This window comes from Pantherophis guttatus, chromosome 1 (assembly GCF_059756535.1).
Source record: "Pantherophis guttatus breed Tessera chromosome 1, ASM5975653v1, whole genome shotgun sequence".
Classification (NCBI taxonomy): Eukaryota; Metazoa; Chordata; class Lepidosauria; order Squamata; family Colubridae; genus Pantherophis; species Pantherophis guttatus.
The window spans coordinates 84,105,059-84,129,413 of record NC_142063.1 but is presented as its reverse complement, the minus strand read 5'-3'; the positions used below and the strand labels follow the sequence as shown (position 1 = coordinate 84,129,413).

Genomic DNA, 24,355 nt, shown 5'->3' with positions numbered 1-24,355 from the left:
GGGTTAGGACTATTTTTAAGTCACTTTTTTCAATATTGATGTAACTTTGAAAAGTTGCTAAATGAATGGTTGTAAGTTGAGGACTCTGCATTAAATTTCCTTAGAAGTTTTGTATCCTTTTGAATCTTTATTTAATCCAAGGCATTAAAAGAACAAGCTATTTCTGAACTTTTAAAATATAATAAAAACACGGAACATCCAATCTGTAAATGTTTACCAGACCAATGAAATAAGAGCAACTTTTCTTGGTTTAGCCTCCATATTCACACATTACCAACAACTCAATCACATGGACCCCGGCTCTGTTCAACATCAACATGGAACCTCAGGGGGAGATGAGCCTCAATTCTGAAGTTAAACATCACTTTGCAGAAGCACACCCAGCTTTGTTGCTCCTCAACATCCCAAATTCACACTTCGCACTTGCAACTCATCAGAATGCTAGCAACATCTCTTTTCTGCCATGTGTCTATGATATTGCCTTCATTTCTTTTCTGGCCTTTGGGTGAGACAGTCATAAATTGTAGTAGCTGTAGTAGTGTTAAAATAATGTTAAAACACTTGCCTCCAGAAGTTGCTCCAACACTGGAAGTTTTTAAGAAGAAATTGGACAACCATTTGTCTGAAATGGTATAGGGTTTCCTTGCCTGGGCGGGGTTGGACTAGAAGACCTCCAGGCTTGTTCTGTTCTGCCTAGTCTAGTCTATGTCTATGTCTATGTCTATGTCTATGTCTATGTCTATGTCTATTCCTATTCCTATTCCTATTCCTATTCCTATTCCTATTCCTATTCCTATTCCTATGTCTGTTCTAATGTTCTGCCCCTTAAGCAGACAGCATGCAGTGCAAGATTTGTTATGGTTCATCATATGTTCAGGATGAATCCCTGATCAGCCTGATTTGCCTTCACTCTCCTGTTGTCTCCCTAAAAAACTGGACATAGCAGCACTATGGATGTGCTGGTGGGTTATCTGAACTGTGCTCAGCATTGGATTGTTTAGATGCCAATACTCTGAAACTGAAAAATATGCAAACTGGGCAACGTAGGAAAGAACAGCAAGGTCTAGAGCTCAAATGGCTTTTAATTAGCTGCCTCCAAACTCAGCCAGTAAAAAAAAAAAAAAAAAAAAAAAGCCAGAATAGCTCTTTTGGGAAAGGGAACCAAATTATATTATATCTGCCCCCAGCTAGATTTCAGAGTCATCATATCACTATAATCCCAAATCCATTGGAATAATTTCCAATGGCAGCCCAAAAATCATGTTTCTGCCCTCTTTCTGGGATAAGACATAAAAAGAATTTGCATTCAGCAGAGTTTCAAATACTATCAGCAGGTCATCTGGCTTTTGGCTGTTTGGGCTACCTCACATTGGACTACAGGTAATCCTTGATTTAAAATTGTTCATTTAATGACCATTCGAAGTTAAAATGGCACTGAAAAAAGTGACATGACCATTTTTGAGACTTACAACCATTGCAGCACCCCCATGGTCACATGTTCAAAATTTAGATGCTTGACAACTGACTCATATTTATGACGGTTGCAGTGTCCTGGGGTCATGTGTTCACCTTTTGCAACCTTCTGACAAGCAAAGTCAATGGAAAAGCCAGCTTAACTTAACAACTGTGTTACTAATTTAACAACTTCAGTGATTCCCTTAACAACTAGGACAAGACAGGTTGTAAAATGGGATAAAACTCATTTAACAACTGTCTCGCTTAGCAACAGAAATTTTGGGCTCAGTTGTGGTAGTAAGTCAAGAACTAATTGTATCTATCTGGAGCTTCTGCATTCCTGCACTCAATGGAGGACACAGAAGCAAGAACACTTCAGAATCTCCCTAATTTTCTGTTCTGAAATGAATGGATCTGATATGACCATGTCATATGCTAGGTGTTATGGACTGAGTATATGTATATGCTGTCAGCTGAAGAAATTGAATTAAATCAGAAGGTACCAATCTCTGATATTTGCAATAAAAAGTATATGTTCCAAATATTTCTAATTATTCAGTCTATTAGGGAAAAGAACAGTGTTATAAATATTAATAGAAGCATTATGATTAGTAGTGCTAGTAACTAGAACGAATTCATTTTCTAGTAATAAAAAATAAAGGCATCTAAAGGCATTATAGTTATAATAATTTATACGCAGTTGTGCTTTAGGGCATTCCATCTTAAAAATTTACATTAATTTCCAGGCACTTAATCCTAATACATTATGCTCCATTGAAATATACTTATCTGCAAGTATTACTGGGTTGAATAGGCAAAATCTTGGCATGAAAACAGAGAACTGAACTCCAGCAGTAAACTTTTGTTAGCAGATCTGTTGTATGGCCTAATTTATCTGTATGTTATTTGTTTGGTAATCTAAATAATAAAGCACTACTCCAAGGAAAATGTGGGATTTACTGAGAATGAAACCCATCAAGTATAAAGTGTTATTAAAACAATTGTGCTAATTATTTTTTGAAAAATATTACTTTTGGGGGGAGGTGTTCCACTCTGATTTCATTACAGCTTTTACAAGCAGATGGGATTATTTAATTAATCAATGATTCTACAACCAGGACAGGACACATAATGCTTGTAATGAGATATGACATGCATAACCCATTGAAGTGGTTTATTCATACTTATTACAGACAATTAATGCTGACTTTTTAAAGCAATGAAGAGCAATTAAATATGCAATTTGATTCTGAATGAACATTAAAAGTCTTTAAAGGTAAGACATTTCTACAAAATAAGTCCTCTAGGAAATGACACTGATTGGTTTTGAAGAAATGATTCTCCCATGCAGGAGACATAACTCATTTCAACCAAACATTTAGGATGTAGGAAAAGGCGGTAATGTGGAAGACTCCTCGTAGCCTTCTACTGCAGCTCTAACTTCTCAGCTACATGACTTTAGGATTAGCCATGGCACATTGTTAGAGCAAACCAACCCAGAAAAACTTTCAGCTAGTGGTCCAGGGAAGGTTTGAGGTGGTTGCCTTAGACTCAAACTGTGGGCAACCTCACAGCATTGACCAAAGCCACCAACTTGAAATTACATCAGCTAGTGCAATAGAAAAAGGTTCCTCTCAGCCTTCTCCCAAGTTTTTCAGAAGAAGGCTGAGAGGGCCTCCAAGGAAAAAAAACAATAATAATTGTTTTAAAACAATAAAAACAATAAAAAACAATAATAACATAATCATGGAGGAATCAGGTTGCTTCACAAAGCAGCTTTGAAGTGCTTTGCTTTGAACTTTCACTAAAGTGAAACATTCCTTTGAGGCTTCACAGAGCTCTAGGTCAGCCTTACCAGGTAGACCAGATAGGAAACATGGTCAGATAAGCTACTTCTACTTTATTGTAAAGCAGCATTTACAGAATCTTGCAAGTCTGAAAATATAATTCTCCTGCGGTCACCTGTACAGCCTTATAACTTAGGAAGAATATCTCCTGAATCTCTTGCTTCACCTACTGTGCAGCTGTAGGTAAGCTCCCTTATCCAACTGCTCCTTAAGCATCTTTTTGTCAGTTTCCCAAGGTCCTTCACACATACCATTATACCCTAGCACAGTGATGGCTAACCTTTTTGCCGTCACGTGCCAAAATTGGGGGGAATGCGGGGGGGTGTCACATGCACGCGTGCCACAACCATTATTCTATGCACCTTGCGCATTGCATGTGACCCCCCCGTGCTCTCCCTGCTTTTGGCATGTGATGGGCCCAGTAGGCCCATTTTTTGCTCTCCCCAGGCTCCAGAGCCACTCTAGGAGCCTGCGGAGGGTGAAAACGGCCTTCCCCAACTGCCTGGAAGCCCTCCAGAGGCTGGAAACATCCCATTTGCCATGTTTTCACCCTCCCCAGGCTCCTAGAAAGGCTCTGAAGCCCACGAAGAGTGAAAAACGGGCTTTCCCCACCCACCAACCCAGGTCCTCCGGAGGCAAGAAACAGCCGGAGCTAAGCTTGTGTGCCCACCGATATGGCTCCACATGCCACCTGTGGCACGCGTGCCATAGGTTCGCCATCACGGCCCTAGCAAATAGTCCTGAATTTTGTGAAAATCACTTGATATCTTGTAGTTCTTCATTACTAGGATTTACAGTGGAATTGCCACATTTGGTCATATTTTATGAAATATAACTCTTGATCCAAACATTCATCCTATAATTTCTCTTAGGTTCTATCTTTTTTTCAGAGAGTAAACAGTCCATCTTTTTTCACATAAATAAGATACTAAGCCTATCGTTGGTATCTAGAGAGATTCATTACAAAGGTGCTTTGGAAGACAATGGAGCACGAACAAGCCCTGTCTACTGCTCTTTAAAGCAGCCGTACAGCAGTCACATAATCCTGGGAAAACGCATGGATGCTTTAATGATCTGACTAAAGTCTCCCAGTATAGAGGAGTAGGCAGATAGCCTTGAATGAGGTACACAAGGTTATTATGGTGCCTGTTCCCTGACCCAGTTTGCATCGAAGAGTTCATCCTACTTAGCTTTTTCAACATTAGCGGCAGAGATGAGTTTCAGCAGGTTCTGACCAGTTCTGGAGAACCGGTAGCAGAAATTTTGAGTAGTTCGGAGAACTGGTAGTAAAAATTCTGACTGGCCCCGCCCCCATCTATTCTCTGGCTCCCAAGTTCCAGCTGATTGGGAAGAAATGGGGATTTTGCAGTATCCTTCCCCTGGAGTGAGGTGGGAATGGAGATTTTACAGTATCCTTCCCCTGCCACACCACAAGCCACGCCCACAAAGCCATGTAATGCCCACCAAGCCACGCCCACAGAGCCAGTAGTAAAAAAATTTTAACCCACCACTGATTAGTAGTCAACATTAATTATGGGAAAACACAATTGCCTATTAAAATATGAGAACTTGCAGAAATAGTGAAACTGATCTGTTTGATCACATAACAAACAAAAACTTTTATGAAAGACTGGAAATCTTATATGGACTTCTTGTTGAATTTTTTTTTTTTAAATGATGATTTATGGATTTGAAGACTAAACCAGGGAGTAAAGTAATTTGTAAAATATTTAAGAGGAAAGAGCACTCCCATTTTGGCACTCAGTGCCAAAAAGGTTCTCTAACACTGGCCTATGAATTCAAGAAGACATGTATAAGTGGATTCCTTCCTGTGCCTCTCATAGTCCCACACAAAATTAAGATTCCAATTATAATAATACTGTTTTGCTATTGGAGTGATTCTATTGATAAATTCTATTCCACTTGCATACTTGACATGTTTCTGCTATATGTTTCTTCCAATGGTAGATCTTCAGTAAGGCAGTTATTGACTTAGGATCACAATTGCAACCAAAGGCTTGGTCGTTGAGTGAAGCAGTAGTTAAGTGACTTGATTCACTTGACTGCTTTGCTCAACAACCATAACTCCAACACTTCCAGTTGCAGTTGTTAAGAAATCTCCAGGTTGTTAAGCAGAAGGAGTCTTAGGTAAAGAGTACAAGGTGCCTCAGAGTGAATATGGAGAGAACCTGTGAAGCCTGATGCAAGCCACATGTGAATGTGTCTCTGTTCCGGAGCTGAAAATTTGTGGCAAGAAAGGCTGCCAAATGGAGCAAAATTCACTTAACTGTCTTGCTTAGGAACCGAAATTTTGGGCTCAATTTTGGTTGTAAGTCAAGGCTGTATGGAGGCTGGTCACTCTATATGGAGAGGGTAGAAGTGGAGAAGCAAGTCTCCAAGCTGTTCCTTTCTGATGAATGATGTATGTTTTTGGAAAGTGCAATAAACCACATCATTTAGCGTCCTGCCCTTCAGGGAGAATTTTGTCCCATCATTAATGTTAAAGAGAGATTCAATTGCAGCTGCCTTCTATAGGTCATATAATGGATTCAGTTTTGTCGTTTACATCAGGTAGCATATCATCTTGGCCTTACTATACTTTCCTAACTATGTTTCTCACTGTATTTCCGGTTGGACTATTGTAATGCTCCCTACATGGGGCTCCCCTTGAAGAGCACTCGGAGGCTCCAACTGGTCCAGAATGCGGCCGCGCGGGTGTTTATGGGTGCAACCCGTTGCGCCCACGTGACACCCTTCCTGCGCGAGCTGCACTGGCTCCCAGTGGTCTTCCGGGTGCGATTCAAGGTGTTGGTTACCACCTTTAAAGCGCTCCATGGCATAGGACCCGGGTACCTTCGAGACCGACTTCTGCCACCAATAGCCTCCCACCGACCAGTCCGCTCCCACAGAGAGGGTCTCCTCCGGGTGCCATCAGCCAAGTTATGTCGGCTGGCGACACCCAGGGGGAGGGCCTTCTCTGTGGGAGCCCCAGCCCTGTGGAATGAACTGCCCCCCAAAATACGAAAGATTTCCGACCTCTGGGTGTTTCGCTGCGCTCTGAAGACCCTGTTGTTCCGCCAGGCAGGGCTATTAACATAACGTTTTAAATTGGGGTATTTTAAATTTCTGGGATTTTAATTGGAGCCTAATTATTTAATGATTTTAAATTTTAAATTGTTGTCGTGTTTTTTGTGTTTTTAAATAGGCTGTACACCACCCTGAGTCCTTCGGGAGAAGGGCGGTATAGAAATAAAATTATTTATTTATTTATTTTATTTATTTATTTCATGTTTCTGAAGTATTTTGTTGTTTTGATGAAAAAAACAGATAAGTGACCATAGCATGCCAAAAACTGTGCTGAGAGCTAGTTTAAATAGTCTTCTTTGATAGAAAAGTATTTTTTTTCCCTATTAGACTGATGGTGTGGGCAAAATGCATGAGCTACTGGCTAATCGTGATGCCAGTCAACACATCTCCTAGTGAAACTGTTGGGTTAAGGAACATATGATGAACGATGCCCCTCAAACTGATTTAGAAAGTTAAAAACTAGAGGATTTGCAAGAATATTATAACATAGCAATGACGCTAAGGTCATTCCAAGATCCTGATCTGCATCTGGACATTTTTGAATGCTGTAAGTCTTTCTGGAAGATCAGCATAGACAATTTTTAAATGGCTATATTTCTTCCACGTCAAATAAATTGATTGAATATGATTACCTTCCTTTGAAAAGTATATAGCAACTCATATAGGCAATTTTTATGTATACCATGGCAGACAGAGAAAGTTAACATTTCTTATTTCTCTCCGTCCTCTGTAAATATAAGAAAGTAAGTATAAGATGCCAAGTGATTCTGATAAGCCTTCTGTACTACTGTCAATACAGGAGCCAGGATAAAATCAGTTCCCCCCTTGTCCTAGACCTTCCACCAGGAACTCTGTTCTAGACTTAGCAGAACATTTTCCCAAACTACAGCACCACTAGGGAAAACAGTAGAGAAGTCCAATATATAGGGAGAATTTGGGGAATAAAAGCCGATTTGATATTCTGCAGCCAGTTCCACCTTGATGAAAACCAGTAGAGTTTAGATGAATCCACTCACACCCCTGGGACATGATGGTTCAGTGGGTAAAGAAGCTGAGCTTGTCGATCGAAAGGTTGGCAGTTCAGCGGTTCGAATCCCTAGTGCCGCATAACGGGGCGAGCTCTGTTACTTGTCCCAGCTTCTGCCAACCTAGCAGTTTGAAAGCACGTAAAAAATGCAAGTAGAAAAACAGGGACCCCCTTTGGTGAGAAGGTAACAGTGTTGTGGGTGCCTTATGCATTCAGTTATGTTACATGACTACAGAGACGTCTTCGGATAGCGCTGGCTCTTCGGCTTTGAAAGAGAGATGAGCACCGCCCCCCAGAGTCAGGAACGACTAGCACATATATGCGAGGGGAACCTTTACCTTTACCTTACTCATACCCCTGGATAATCTTCCAACCAGATCAGGCTTGATGAGCAATATCTGAATAAGGGTGGAGTAGTAACCCTCCTAATATAAATTCTCCTCTGAGTGTAACTCATTATCAGAAGCACTTCTTTGTGCTTGAGTCAATATGGTTAGCTACTATTGAAGAATGACAGACTTCTCTAGCAGACTGACATTTTTTCTGCCTGGACCTGTAGTTTAGATTCTCTCTTTACTATCAAGAACCTCAACTGGGATGTGAACAGACTTGCCTTTGATTTCTTGACTGACGCTGACTGCATCTTTAATATTTGTTGGAAGCAGACCTTAAAATGTACAACTAGGTTTTCACCACTCCCACTGCCTAACCTAACATGTGGAAACCCTCCACCCATTCCTAAGGTTTTTACTTGTTAAAAAAAAAGTCCCTTGGTTCCTATTAACTCATATGGTTAATAGATGTCCAGTTTTATTTTGAGTCTCGTGAGTCTTTCTGGCTTGCTAAAATTCTCTTATGTTCCTTTCAGATTACAGATGAAAAACATATGATATTTCCCCTTAATTGTAGCAATATAGAAAGTTCAGATTTTTCTTGGCAGAGAAGACATGAAACGTACGTTTTGCAGTTATATTGATGATACAGGCTTTTGACCTTTAAAACAAATCATTTTTGGTAAATCTGTAAGGCAAGCACTAGAAATTCCTCCCAAATATGGGAAACAGCCAAAGTATTTGAAGTGAGTTATAATCAGAATAGAGTCTTTTTGTTTTCTGTTGTAATGCTTATTTTAACAAGTCTGCTTCTATATCCTGTACTTACAAAGAATTAGTACAATAATTTATAATGTTTACTGTACATAAAGATCTTGTTTTCTGTTTTACAAGTGTGACTCGCCTCTTGGGAGAGGATTGGTAAAAGGATATTATATACTATGTGGTGCAAAGTTATTTGTTTGGAACGTCTCTCTATGAATCATCTTCTAAACCTCCCAAGTATCCCCAAAGAAGGCTGAGAACACAAGGGTGTGATCAAAGACAGAGAAATGCTTTACTATGGAGATACGTTTATTTACTGTATATTAAGTAAGCAGGATTGTAGAAGTGTATCACTGTTTCTGGAAATACTCAAACCATAAGACATGGCTCTAATTGCTATAAGATAGTACAATGCCCAGAAGAGACTTATCATATCCCAGTCACTCCTTAGATCACAAGCATTCCAAAGAGATTTCTTGGAAGGATACAAATACAGAACAATGAGTAGAAAAAAAAGATGTACTAAAAAGCTGATCCTTCTTTGAATTTGAACAAAATTATTTATTATTATTCGTATTTCTATGCCGCCCAACTCTCCGAGGACTCTGGGCGGCTTACAACAAAGACAGTATAAATAATATACAATAAAAGACATTAAAAAACCCCATACACACCATGGCCGGATCTCACAAAATCGCAGTGGCGAGATCAACGGCCCCAAGCCTGCCGGAAAAGCCAGGTTTTCACCATTTTCCGGAAGGCCAGTAGGGTGGGAGTGGTCCGGACCTCAGGAGGTAGCTGATTCCAGAGAGCTGGGGCAGCCAAAGAGAAGGCCCTCCCCCATGGACCCACCAGCCAACATTGTTTAGCTGACGGGACCTGGAGGAGGCCAACTCTGTGGGATCTTACCGGTCATTGGGAGCTATGCGGTAGAAGACGGTCTCGAAGATTATGAAGCTTTGGGAAAAATCGCAGTTACTATGAAGGATGCCAGTGCTGCACTACACCCAGTTACTCATATTTATTTAGAATAACAGAGCTGGAAGGGACCTTGGAGATCTTCTAGACCAACCCCTTGCTTAGGCAGGAAACTCTACACCCCTTCAGACAAATGGTTATCCAAATGCTCCAGTGTTGGAGCATTTACAACTTCTGGAGGCAAGTTCTTCCACTAATTAATTGTTCTGTCAGGAAATTTCTCCTTAGTTCTAAGTTGCTTCTCTCCTTGATTAGTTTCCACCCATTGCTTCTTGTCCTACCCTCAGGTGCTTTGGAGAATAGACTGACTCCCTCTTCTTTGTGGCAGCCCCTGAGATATTGGAACACTGCTATCATGTCTCCCCTAATCCTTCTTTTCATTAAACTAGACATAGCCAATTCCTGAAACTGTTCTTCATGTTTTAGCCTCCAGATCCCTAATCATCTTTGTTGCTCTCAACATCTTTTTTACATCGTGGTGACCAAAACTGGATGCAGTATTCCAAGTGTGGCCTTACCAAGGCATTATAAAGTGGTATTAACCCTTCACATGATCTTGATTCTATCCCTCTGTTTATGCAGCCTAGAACTGTGTTGGCTTTTTTGTCAGCTGCTGCACACTGCTGGCTCATATTTAAGTGATTATCCACTAGGATTCCACGATCCCTCTCACAGTTACTACTATTGAGCAAGGTACCACATATATTGTACCTGGGCATTTTGTTTTTCTTGCCTAAATGTAGAACTAAATGTAGAATTCTTCTCTAAATGTAGAAATGTAGAATATTGAATGCTTATGCAGCCCATTTCAGCCATTCTGTCCAAACTGGTTCCATCCACTGCTGCCCAAAGCAATATTTTCTTCTTTAGGTTCTACACAGGATCAAGTGACTCCACAGTATACGTCAAGTGCTCCATTCTTTCCAAAAATCCAACGATATACATATTCACTATCCTCCTATTCTTTGCTATAAGAACCTAGGAGAACTGTCTATAACTGATCAATCATTGCAGCCTCTTCAGTTTATCAGTTTATCTATTATACTTAAGAAATTCCTAGTCATGAAGTGAGGAATGAATTTCTTCAACTGTGTTGGATTACGATTTTGCAGTTTTTGTATTAATGACTTCCATCTTTTCCTACTATGTAATATTGCTTGTAACTTAGGCCAATTAGAAAACATCAGATTGGGAAAGTTAGCCCCTGTGATTTCAATTGCTTTTGCCAGATCTTCTATTCTTTAAATAGTAATTGTTTTGATGTCCCAAGCAGTGACAAAACCTGCAGAAAGAGGTTCCTTTCTAACAGCTAATCCAGATGTTTCCAAGCAGGTATCTTTCAGGTAGGCTAGGGCTGTTCAACTCCCCAAATTCTCTATTGGAAATGCTGGTTGGGAATAACAGGAGTTGTAGTTCCACATCTTGGGAGACCACCTGATGTATAGGAACCAGAACTGCACCAGAGAAAACTAAATTTACTGGTTTTTGACAATTGCTGCTCCTTTGATAAAAGTACATGGATAAATGTTGGAGGAAATGAAATGCAGGGATGTTCTACAAGAATGCACTCTTATCCAAGCAGCTTTACTTTTCTCACTGAGCTGCAAATAGTCAAGGCTTATCTCTAATCAATATTCACTGTCTGCAACTACAATTGATGTAGCTCATAGCTGACCTGTATATCTAAATTGAAAACATCTGGAAACTGGTGAAGTGTGACCAAAACCTGAGGGTTTTTTAGCTTTCAATGAGGGCAATAAATACTCTTGCAAATACAAAATTATACTAAATTGCAGATGGAAATCTGAATTAAATTATTTAGCTGACTGTCTATGGAGATTCTCAGTCATCCTGGTCATGGTTGTCCCAAAGGTGCTTTTTCAAGAGGCAACTGGACTTTCTTATTTTTCTTGAAGATGTTTCGCTTCTCATCCAAGAAGTTTCTTCAGCTCTGACTTCAATTACCAGTTGTCTGCAAGGAATATAAATCCTTCCATTTCCCACCATCCAAGACAGAGCTGAAGAAGCTTCTTGGATGAGAAGTGAAATGTCTTCGAAGAAAAACAAGAAAGTCCAATTGTCTCTTGAAAAATTGGGAAATATTTAGCTGCTGTATCTAATGTGCTTTGGTCTCTTTCTTTCCTCATCCCTATCCTCACATTGCTCCTAATTCCTTGTCTGCAAAAAAGTGGACTTCTGTTTCTTGGACATGACATTGTAAGGTTGGCTGGATGGAGTACTGTTTCTGAAGCAACTGGGTTAGGACAGAGTTGAGGTTACTCTACTGCTCTACTTCAGTTTGGGTATTAATTGTCTGCAGTGTAAATGCTCCTTTAGGAGGGAACTGTTTACCTTCTCTTTCTGGAACCAAATGATTCTAGTTTTTATGCTTACTACCAAAGGGATTCTACCACAAATATTTCTCTTAGACTTGTGATAGACCCAAACAACAGCCTGCTATAGATTTGCCCAGGAAACTCATTTTGTTTGATTTTAATCCTTTTAAATAGAGCAACAAATCCCAATGCGACATATGGAATTATTTATATACACTATGAGCTGCAGTGCTTGGAATGCCACAGTATTTACTTACTACATGTGATTCTTACTAGCATCGTCTTCTTTAATGAGTCTGAGGAAAGCAACCCAAACAACTTGTTACCCAGACAACTTCTCTCTCCCTCTCTTCTTATACTGAAAAGCCAAGGCTTACTCCATAAAGTCAGCCACCCCGGAGAGTAGAATAGATATTTTACTGATTTTACAGTCTCTGTACATATCCACAGGACATTAAGAAATTTCCTAATCCTGATTTCACAGCTTGAAACATTTCTTTTATTTTTTAAACACTGAGTTTGCATCCCGGGATATTTCCCAGGGCTGCAATCTATAAGAGTGGCCAAGAGCTTCTGGGAGGAAGAACGTGGTTTTGTAATACCTTAGTTTGTCTTCATAAAACAGCAGGGCAAACATGCATTTGTTAAGCTATGCATATGAAAACTGCAGATTTCCCAGTGAACCTGTACTCAAGGGGAACAGCACAGGAAAGTACATCAAAGAAAAGTATGCATGTTGGGTTAGCCTGCCAAAATTTAAAAGAAAAGGCGCAACCTGCGTAAATTTGGCCCATTTAATTTCTCTGCATTATTTTTCTCTTTGATGTAATACAGAATGAGCTGAAATATATATATCAATTGCCAATCAAATGTGGCTTTTGCAATCCTTGGCTCTTTTTCCATTTCCCCTTCAGGAGCGCCCCCCTCCTACCCCTCAAAAAAAGTTCGGATAAGTCTTGCCTTCTCATTACCATTTTGGATGAAGAATTTTCAGAACACGAGAAACCAGAGTATGTGTCAGTATGTAGCGCTGTGGCTACATATCCGGACCTTCTTATTTCTCTGGAAATTACAGCTAGAAAAACTTTCTGTCGCCGTGAGGGCAAGAAAACAGAACTTCGATCATTCAAGTCTCCCCACCAACACTTCCTGCGAGATCAAAGAAAACTCTGCCCTTTCCAGACGGGAAGGAGCGATCTGTTCTTTTAAGCAGGGGTCTCCAATCTTGACAACTTTAAGCTCCCAGAATTCCCCAGCCAACAAAGCTTAAAGTTGCCAAAGTTGGAAACCACTGCTTTTAAGCATGCATAGGAAAGCAGCCTGCCAACTTACGGTACCTCTTGGCAGGCAGGAAATGAAAAGGAGTTGCAGGAGGGTGGCGAGTCCTAAATGCTTCCAGGCAGATAGTGCCATGCTGCTGCTGCTGCTGTTGTCGTTGTTGTTGTTGCTGCTGCTGCTGCTCCAACCGCCCTGCGCAAGGGCGCACGTTTCCAGAAAGGAAAGCAGACAGGGCGCGCAGGGCGGTTCAGCGCGTCCTTTCGCCTGGGATCTCACCAAGTGATGATTCTATGAAGGGTCTCAGATTTCAAGCCTCAGCTCTCGCTCCCCTCATCTTTCGAAGAAGGAACTATCTTCCAGGCTCGTCAGACGGCCAGACAAACACAACGACGTCACCCCACCCACCCACCCCAAAAAACTACTCAGCGGTAACTTTTAACCCTTTGTCAACGCGGGCAAAGCCGTCCAGGGGTTGGAAGGAGAAGACCAGCCAGACACAGAGCAGCGCTCTAGAGATTTAAAGGCCGGGCTGGGGGGTGGGGGGTGGGCAGAAATCTTGAGAAGGGGGAGGAAAAAGTGGGCATGGGGTTGTGTTACTGATCTTGGTGGGACACAAACTTGATTAAATGAATCCAGGACTAAAACAATTACTACTAACCTGCCTTCCATTGAGGACCTGTATACTGCGGGAGTCAAAAAGCGGGCTGTGAAAATATTTACAGACCCCTCACATCCTGGACATAAATTGTTTCAACTCCTACCCTCAAAACGACGCTATAGAGCACTGCACACCAGAACAACTAGACACAAAAACAGTTTTTTCCCAAATGCCATCACTCTGCTAAACAAATAATTCCCTCAACACTATCAAACTATTCACATTAGGCTGCATTACTATTGCTATTAGTCTTCTCATCGTTCCTATCACCCATCTCCTCCCACTTATGACTGCATGACTGTAACTTTGTTGCTTGAATCCTTACGATTTATACTGATATTGTTTCCTAGTATGATTTGATTGCTTATTTGTTCCCTATGACTATCATTAAGTGTTGTACCTTATGATTCTTGACAAATGTATCTTGTCTTTTTATGCACACTGAGAGCATATGCACCAAAGACAAATTCCTTGTGTGTTCAATTATACTTGGCCAATAAAGAATTCTATTCTATTCTTAAAAAGTTTAGGAAGTCCGTGCTGTTTGGTCCTGTGCAAAATACACCAAGAGTGGCATGGAAGGCTGTTTTAGCTCGACCTTTTAACTTGACACACTGCAGTACCATGGAGGGACACGTCCAACATCTGCCCATTTGGTCGTGGTTGGTGGAAAAAGGCAATTCAAAACATTCCTTTTCTTTCCATAAACTTTTCCAAAGGCATCTTTGAGAGAGAAGAGAGAAAGTGGCTTCATTTGCAATGAGGCTTTAAGGACCGAACTTGGTGTCAGAGTCTGTCAGGTAGATAGACTGAACTGGAGAGAAAGCCTCAGCACATCTCACTACAGTAGTAATACTGCTAGGAGAATGGAGTTTACAAATCCATGCTTTGAAGCAGTTCGGTATAAGGCCCTAATTTGCAGAGACAGGATGAGTGAGCAGGAAGAGCAAGCAGGTGTTTGGCAAAGGTGTTGGAAGAGATTTTAAAAAAAAAAAGACAGGAGAAACCAAGGAAGGGAGCCACTGTTACTGCTGATAATTTCTGAGTGCTTCTACTGATTGCCTCTTTTGAGGGTTGTTGATTACCCATTGTTCCTGATTGGAGCATCTGGTTGGCCTAAGCAGCTCAGATGAAACTAATTTTCAAAGAAAGATCACCAAGTAAATGAATGCTGAGAAATAAGAAAACAATGGAGGGGAGATCAAGAAGGAGGCACTGCTTCCAGCTTTTCCCTTCTCTTTCAACTGGTCCAGAGGAGGGGTCTTCTGGGAGTTTGCAGAGAAAACATGGGAGTTTTGCATGGAAATACACCTGGGGGAATCAGCAGGGGTGATTCCAAGCTATCTCATGGACAGCAAGGGAAGCTTTGTTGGGATCTCCTAGATATTACGGCAGTACTTGTCTTCCTGCCTGAAGTAAATCCAGATGACACCTACTACAAGTATAAGCTTGGAATAAAAAACAAAGTAAGGGTGGAAAAAATCCTGTTTAGGATAGTTGAAGCTCTTCAGAAAATGCAGAGAAGTGGGGAAAATGGAACAAAAAAACCCTAATCTAATCAGGAAAGTGTTAAACTATGGATACTCCTTGATTTAAGGCCTCAAAATTATGATAGCATTGAACAAATGATGGTTAAGATTGGTCCTTGGAGTTCTGGCTGTCCTAGCACCTCCATAGTTACATGATCATGATCTGGGCACTTGGCAACTGGCTCACACTTATGACTGGTTGCAGTACCCTATAATCACATGATTGCCTTTCGTGACCTTTCTTGCTGGCAGGGAACATTGCAAGTTGTTGGGGTAAGTTTGTCCTACCCCCATGCCCCCTGTACTTGTGCCTCATTGGCCATATACTGTACACACATCAGTTTCTTTTGCCAAACGTCAACCCCAGAGACATTTTCTGTACCTAAACGAATACTAAGTGGGTGATGTTTTAATTAATTGAGCCTAACTTGATTGATTATAGGGCAGAACTCATTTTTGCTATCAAAAGTTCACCATCAAGAGCCTGATCATTCAATTCAATTATTTCAGTCTGGGATGTTCTTTTTCCCAAAAATAGAAGTATTCTATTTTACACCACTATATTTTACCCCATCCCAGAACTAGGTTTTGCTTCTGGATTTTTCTTAGAGGAATGCAATTTTGAAGCACATCTGAAAATTCCATTCTGATCAATAATTAAATTGCAAACTCTTTCTTTGAACTGCTAAGTGGGTATAAATGGTTTTTTTTTTTAATTAACAGTTGAGATGAAAGAATTGCATTTCCGGCATTCATTGAAACAAGATTCACTAATCTGAGAACTTTTAAGAAGGCAACTTTTCCTTTAAAGTTGATGTAAACAAAAAACTGAGAATCACACTCCTGAATTCAGTGCAAGGCCCAAATCCTGTTCCTGTTACACTCTTCCCAGAAGAGCAAATCTTGCAGTGTTAGTGTCCAAATACTTCTTTTTGTGCAGTTTCTAGATTTGCTTTCTGTGCTCTACTTATTCTTTATAATGGAGCTGAAGCTCTCTTCAACATCATTTTCATGGTGAAACTGTGCCTAAAATGACACAAAGTTTGTTGGAAGGTTACAGTTTTGAGGACTTTCAAGGAAATAAGGACAAAGCTAACTTAAAACTTTAAAGAATAATGCACAGTGTGAAGAAACTGAACAGATTCTTGGAGTGGAGGTAAGTTTCTATAATCAATAAAAATAGAAGACTGACTAGATCCAGGTCAGCTATTTTAAGGGTAAATACTTTTTCCTCCACTACTGCAAAGTTTCATATCTGGTATTAAAGGCATTCCCATTAATGTGAGCTGTTTGAATAGCACAATTTCAGAAGAGTTAACGTTAAAATATTCTCCACTAATGCATTTGGATAAACATTCTGAAGAAAGTTAGCACCCACCCCTCTTAGAAGAATGAAATATTTTAGGAAATATTAGAAAAGCAGAATATTATATTTCCCTGGATGAGAAATTGAAAAACATGCTCTTGGAGACAGAAACTCAGCCCCAGCTCCCTGCCCACAGCAGATATTTTGGTGCCATCTTATCTACAAGACAAAAGACTGGGCCAGCCTATCTACAAGACAAGTAGACCTTCAGCTCCAGGCTGATGGGATTAAGACATGACTCTTAGGACATAATAGGATTAGCCCTCTACCCATCTAGCAACAGAACTCACCACATGGCACCTAGGGAGTTACATCAGCCCAAGGTTTACTCAAACTTAATTCAGACAGCCTACAAAATTACCCCTGCATAGCCACCTGGGACATTTCTTGCACAGGAACAGGAAGCTCAAGGGCAAGGCCCAAGAGAGGGTATAAATAACTCTTACTCTCCACTCCACTCTCCACTCCACTCCACTCCACTTCTGAGCTACCCAGAATCACCAGTGCTTGGTGGTTCTGCTTCACCATTAAACCATCCTTCCAAGCAGCCTCCATATTTCCAGTGTCTTTCTCCCCACTTGGAACTGAACCCAGATGGACATTTCTTCCAACAATTCTCAGGATATGCACCAAATAAATACATACACAGGAGAACATTACTAGCATTATTCCCCAACCCCCCAAAATGTAATTTTTTTCATACTTCCCTGTAAGAGAAAATAAAATTGCTTTAGGCTATAACACCTCTACTTATAGATTTTTTAAATAGAAAAAGATATAAAGAAAACACTGTATAACAGTTTTATAATGTAAATTGGGTGCAAAAGACAGAACAGCTTGCTTTTAAAAAAAGAATATAAGTACCTAATTTAACAGATTTTTAACTTTAACTGTTATGTTGAACATTTCCCCTTATTTAGAGTTTCTATGCTTATATTTCTTCTTTAGTTCTTTTCAAGGTACCTATTGAATTTTCATTACTTGAGTCAACGTTCTGTTTCTTATATTAAGCATCAATATGTTTCTGAGTATTTGGGCCCTTGGTTTTAACTTTTTTTTTTTTTTTTTTAGTATTTCAGAAAGATATGTATATTTCCATAAATCATCCTTCTGTCTTTTAAGGCTGTGACTTATTTGGAGGTACTGAAATGGTTTTAGCACTAAATTTGTTCTTCCTGTAGTACAGTTGAAACCTATTATTTTCTTGCAGACAATGCGGGAAATATAAACAAACTAAGTTCCTTCTTTATTTCTTACATCCTCTTTTCCAGCTTCAGCTAGTCCACCAGTAACTTGTCCTTTTTGCATCTTCTCCGATATAATATTTTAAAATATGTTCAGAAATGTATGCAATAAGCTGAGTACTGTCACGCCACATATTTGTCTATAGTTTGGTTTCTTGTTGTTGATGCCTTACATGGATTTTGCCAGAAACTACAAACTTAGATTTGTATAGTGGTATCTCGATACTTGACGTTAATTCAGTGTTTCTCAATCTTGGAAGCTTGAAGATGGGTGGACTTCAACTCCCAGATCATGGGAATTGAAGTCCACCCATCTTCAAGCTACTAAGGTTGAGAAACACTGCGTTAATTGGTTCTGGGAGGCACAATGGATACTAAAAATTACAAGTGACAAACAAACCAGGTGATATACCACGTGACCTTTTGTTTTGGCCAGGAGAAAATTTCTGTCTGTCCTTTTTCCTATGTCAGGGACTTTCCCAGAATGGCTGACTTCCTGTCTGTCCTCTATGTCCATCCCCTCTTCCTTTTGCAGTGTGCTAAATACCAAAGAAACGATGAGTACCAGGACAACATTTTCACACCAAAATGTGTCGAGTACCAAATTGGACAGGTTTTGAAGCAATTGAATAGAGAGGTACTACTGTATCTTCATTGTAAGATTCACTGTGTTTTTTTAAGATTCATAAAAAATTATCCACAAGGCATTAATTCACATTTAATAGCTATCAAGTCATGTTTATTTATCAAATTTGTATTGCTATCTATTTCATGGGCAGTATACAACAATCAGGTAAAAACAGCACACATATAAAGCAAATATTTAAAAAATCACTATTAAAGATTATTTATTTATTAAAAATAAAATATAAAAACACCAGGCAAAAAGGGACTGAGTATATCCACTGCAGAAGTGGAGTCATCTAAGCATGTATTTGATTCTTTGAGACCCGCAACCCCCGCCCCCGGCATGGTCATATAGCCAGGTCTTGAGGTTTTTAAAAAATCAAGGGGGATAGAGCTAACCTGATTTTCATGGGCCTGTGTGTGTGTGGGGGGGGGGGGCATTTCATAAAGCAGACACCATGGTAGAGAAGGCCTGTCAGCTGGAACCGACCAAGTGTAAATTCCGGGTATATAGTGCTCACAGCATGCCTTCTCTACCAGATCTAATGGAATGGGCTAATATTATTGGGGAGAGGTGGTTCCTAGTTTTATGTCATGAAGGACTTTAAAGGTTAAAAGCAGCTCCTTGAATTGGACCCAGAAGCAAACTGACAACCAGTGCATCTCATGGAACAGAAATATAACATGTGCTGTTCTGGGAGCGCACATAACTGTCTGTGAAGCTGTATACTGGAGTAGTTGAAACTTCTGCTATAGGGCAGCCCCACATAGAGCACATTACAATAGTCCAATAGTCCAGATGATTAGAGCATGAGTGGCTGTGAGCAGAGCCTGCTGATTTAGAAACAGACACAACTGGCACATAATACAAAGCTTTGCAAAAGTTCTCTTAGCCATGATTGCCATCTGGCTTTTCAAGTAGGAGCCATGAGTCTAGAAGGTCCCCCAGAATGTACACTCGGCAGGGATGGGTTCTACTTACCTTTAGTACTGGTTCGTAATGGGGCCGCGCTTCCTGATGACGTCGGGGTCGGTGGGCAGAGCCTCCTGCCAGTTTTATTACTGGTTCTATCGAACCAGTCCGAACCGGGGGCAACCCACCACTGCCACTGCACCCCATCCAGCATCAAATAAGGTATAATTGTGGAACTAGCAGGCCCCAAACCTAGTTTTGTCAGGATTCAGCTGAAGCCTGTGGTTTCCCATCCAGACTCTCCCATCACTTAATATGCCATGGGCAGAGATATAAAATTGGGTATCAATGGTTCACTCAGCGGCTCCCTTTAGATATTAAGATATAGAGGAGAAGACAGGCTACATGGGTGGAAAGGGTGGGACCTCTCCTCCCCAATCATCACCAACTGGAACCCACTCCAAGGAAATCAAGTGAACCAGCACAACACTATGCTACCCACTGATCTAGATCCACGGTTGATAGTATTGAAAGCTGCCAAAAGGTCAGGTAGCTCAAGTATGGAATGCTATTTCTCATTTAGAATGAACTCATTTAAAAAATCAGTCCCTAATTATGACAACCTATTTGGGGATTCTGGAAATAGCAGTCCAACATCTAGAAAGCACCATGCTAGGAGAAGGCTGGCTCACCCAAAAGTCAGATAGAAAGTTTTTGGATGAACTGCTGGGTTGTCTTTGTGCAATATTAAGAAAGGTAAATCAGCATGACTGACCACAGCTAGCAATAATAATAATAATAATAATAATAATAATAATAATAATAATAATATCATCATCAAAATGGAAAAATGTATCATAGCATAAGATTGACTCTTCTGTATATGTAGCAGGACATCTCAATGCATGTTTCATCCCTTGACTATGTCCCTCTCCATTTCCTTAGTGAGATTTGCCCAGACCCTAGAGAATTGATTCTGTTAGTCAATGATTATCTAAGATGAAATTTTGGGGCTCTCGTCCCAAATGCCTGAAGCAGCACAGATCTGTTGCTCTTCCTTTCAGAAAGAGAAAATGCAAATTACTTAAAGCCTGGAGCATAACTGTATCTCAGTACAGAAATTAAATGCAGATGAAACCCAGCCCTAAGGGCTAGCCCCAAGGGGTTTAGTGCAATCTTAATAGCTACATTTTATTTCCCCTTCGGTGTGTTATTGTTGCCTGAGAGATTTGTCTACAAAGCAGCAAAATGTATGCCTGTATTATTATTTTTTTTTAAAAAAAATACATATTTTAAAGGAAATACCCAGCTTCATCTGTAACATCAGTTGAATAGTTTTAATAACTTACTGGAGGATTGAAACAAAGACTGTCCTCTGACCTTTGAGCTGAAAGTACGTGCACATAATGCAAAATTTCATCCTTATGAAGTTTTGCCCAGTCTTTTTACATTCCTCCAGGACCACTTAAAAGGAAGGTCAGTATGCCAAGTTTCATGGGCCTCAAACTGCAAGAGACTGTCATCTGTCGATCTCCTCTTCTTCTTCCTTCTCCTTTTAAAAAAGGGCTTACATAGTATTCACCATACTAATACTATTTAAATTGTTCCCCCAAATGACAGAGTCTTGCTCGTGTGCAAACTCTTGACATTTAGATTGTCTTCGCCCCAGAGCAATAACTTGAAATGAAAACCTTTAGGAGCGCAACAAGTGATCAAGGCCCTGTCCCAAATGTATGATGTGTGCATTGCATGCACATCAAAAGGGGAAGCACTTCAATCACTCAATCATGCTTGCCATTTTAAAGACAGTGACTGCTGCTAAGGAAACCCTTGCGTTGGGTGAGATCCAAAAATCTGTAAGCATTTGAAGATTGTATAGACTAAGAGTGTTGCCACACCATGCTTTCCAAATCTAATGAAACAGTTCAAAACTTCTCAATATATATTGTCACAATGAGGAAGGGGTCAAGCTATTTTCCAAGGCACCCGAAGGCCAGACAAGGAATAATGGATGGAAACTGACCAAGGAGAGATTCAACCTAGAAATAAGGAGAAATTTTCTGACAGTGAGAGCAATCAACCAATGGAACAGCTTGCCTTCGGAAGTTGTGGGAGCTTCATCACTGGAAGCTTTTAAGAAGAGATTGGACTGCCATTTGTCAGAAATGGTGTAGAGTCTCCTGCTTGGGCACGGGGTTGCACTAGATGACCTACAGTACAAGGTCCTTTCCAACTCTGTTAATCTGTATCTGTATCTGTATGTGATATTGACTAGTTAAACTGAATTTTAAAAAAGCTCATTAGAGCTGAAATTTATCAGTAGTTAAATCGGACTACCAGAAAATTCCGGGGCTATAGATTAGACTGGGAACTTTTAAAAAAAAATCCCCAAAACAGCTATCAGCAGACCATTCTGAGATGTGTCTAAGAAAACTAAACAAATAGGTCGATATAAGAAGTCAATATTTATTACAAAGACCTTAACAAAATGGGAATAATTACTGTATAAATTGTTGCTTTCCACTGTTCTTTCTCTTTTCTTCTCCCCAATACAGTTACCAGTATTATAATGTTGGAAACTAAAACTGGTTTACATTTACATTGTTGGTGCTACTGCATCTGTGGTATAGTGGTTAGGGTATGGTTTCTCGGCCTTGACAACTTTTAAATATGTGAACTTCAGCTGGCTGGGGAATTTCAGCTGCTTAGGGGTGCTGAATTCTTGAAGTTTTGGATAAACAAACATGTCAAACATGAATGTGGCAGTTCTGTTTTGGAGCTATAGTCTCCAGCTTTTCAGAGAAACTAGACATCTGTCTTTTAAAAAATCTTAATAGCAATTATAAGTGGGAACCGCCCATCATTAGACTTATAGTACCAAAAGCAAGGAAAAGTTTTGTCTCCCTTAATTCTGACAAAACCAACTGCTTTGAAAATGCCTTACAATTGTGGAGAAATCTCCCCCTTGTACTTATAAGAGCTACTAGATGGCAGGCTACCCATTGATGGAGGAGCAATTCAAGCTTTCTTTAAAATGGGCATTTCATTCCCGGAAGCAATATTATGGCGGTTTAATTTGTTTTTAATTTATACATTATACCTTACCCCAAGTAGTGACATCATCATGTAAAAATGCTCTTTACAAAGGCATAACATGAAGTTCCCTGGGCTGTTGGGAAAACAAACTACCATGCCTGACTGTTTGGGAGGAAACTCTTGCCTCATAAACCACAAGCCAAACAATTTAGAAATGCCAGACTAACCAACCAATTAAACAAATGTAGCGTGTCTTCACAGTTTCAGCTACAAAGGGAAAGCTATTTGCCAGAATCGGAGAGGATATATTGTGAGCTATATAAATGTGCACTGTAAGACCAACCCCCCCCCCAACCTTTATTATGGCCTGTGGACCAGAAAATACAACAATAAAATAAGTAGAATTGTAATTATTAATAGAACTTTAAAAATGCAATACAATTACATAAATACGTTATTATAGTAATTGTAAGACCAATTTTAGTCATATTAATAAATTTCCATGTAACAAAATATTCTTTGGTAAATGAATACTTTATTGATGTGCAGGAGGTAGTGTTATGTACTGGTTTAAACTGAATTAATTTAGCATTAATTCCTGGCTAAATTGGCTAGACTTCCCAACTAAGAAATTGATCACTTAAATTATCTTTTTAGAAAGATCCTATAATGTGGCCTTCAGGAAAAATATGATGTGTTTTCACTCCTTATAGTTGGCTTATTATTTTATTTGTTACTTTCTTAGAGTATGTTCTAAAGAATGCCCTTAGCTACTAGAAGGAGATGCTGTTAAAAGAAATAAGGAGTATAAATAGTTGCTGTATAAATTGCTGTAAAATAATTTGCACAAATACTATTGTAGAAGCAAAAACTGATGCCCATTATTTTTACCTGTAGAAGTACTTCTCCTGCCTCTCACTGCTTTATATTTTTTTCTCATGTGCAGGTTTTTTAAAGAATGGCAGAACCATCCTTCTGTACTTTATATATGAATGATATAGTAATAGTAATCTCCTATTGAGATGGTCTGAGTTTTGGAATATTCTCTTGACCATTAGACCATTATTTTATACTCTAATACAGGGGTCACCAACCTTTCAGACCTCAGGAACCACTAAATTTATAGTGGACCACTAATATGATCTGCCTAATGACTGGCTAGATGGTCATGTGACTGGGGGGCATGGCCAACTCATCACCTCCCCCGCCCGGACTCCTTAGGGCCCCAACAGGAAGCAGTTGTTAGAGCTAAGCAGCCACCACGAGAAAGAGTTGTCAAAACAGCTGTCTCAGTTCAAATTGGATCTGACCAAGAAGGAGGCTCAGCAGAAGTACCTCACTGAGGACTATGAGCATAGGCTGTCCAAGCAGAGAGAAGACCTGTGGGAGTGCAAGGCCAGGTACCGGTACCTGGAGGCTCAGTGGGCTGAGATGATCAGCCAGTTCCAGGCCATGATGCAGTCCCACTGGAACAAGGTCCTCCGGCTCTCCGCCACCAGAAGTGCTCCCCTCCAGCCTTCGCCAAAGCCCCGCACCAGGAGGCCAAAACAGATCACATCTCGGAATTTCTGCCCCCCTCTGCCCCACACAAAAAGACCTCAAAGGGGGACACTCTCTGCAGCAACACAAGCATTCATTGCACATATCCGTCCCAGGGGCCGTAGTTTGAGGACCCTGATTTAGTGCAATATTAAAAATAAAAATAATTTTTCTGCGGACCACCAAAATTTTCTCACGGACCACCAGTGGTCCATGGACCACCAGTTGGTGACCGCTGCTCTAATACTCAAATATGCCAAAGCAACTTTTAAACTTTATAGTCATGTGCTGGCAAATCCTAGAGCAAATGCTAGGGGACAAATGGATTATGGTAGAGA

At 40.2% G+C, this 24,355-nt stretch overlaps 1 protein-coding gene across 4 annotated transcripts in view; it reads right to left on the bottom strand.

Annotated features, from left to right (window-relative positions):
* The window catches only part of PAMR1 (peptidase domain containing associated with muscle regeneration 1), a 76,132-nt gene extending 62,636 nt beyond the window's left edge, over positions 1 to 13,496 (bottom strand). For 2 of the 4 annotated variants that reach the window (XM_087877134.1, XM_034417373.3), the window contains exon 1: positions 13,165 to 13,496. In XM_087877134.1, the coding sequence (XP_087733260.1) occupies positions 13,165 to 13,240 (76 nt within the window). In that variant the 5' untranslated portion in view covers positions 13,241 to 13,496. Of the gene's footprint in view, positions 1 to 13,159 lie in introns of all 4 variants that reach the window. The other 2 variants (XM_060687605.2, XM_087877145.1) reach the window with 2 other exon arrangements.
* Positions 13,497 to 24,355: the final 10,859 nt, after the last annotated feature.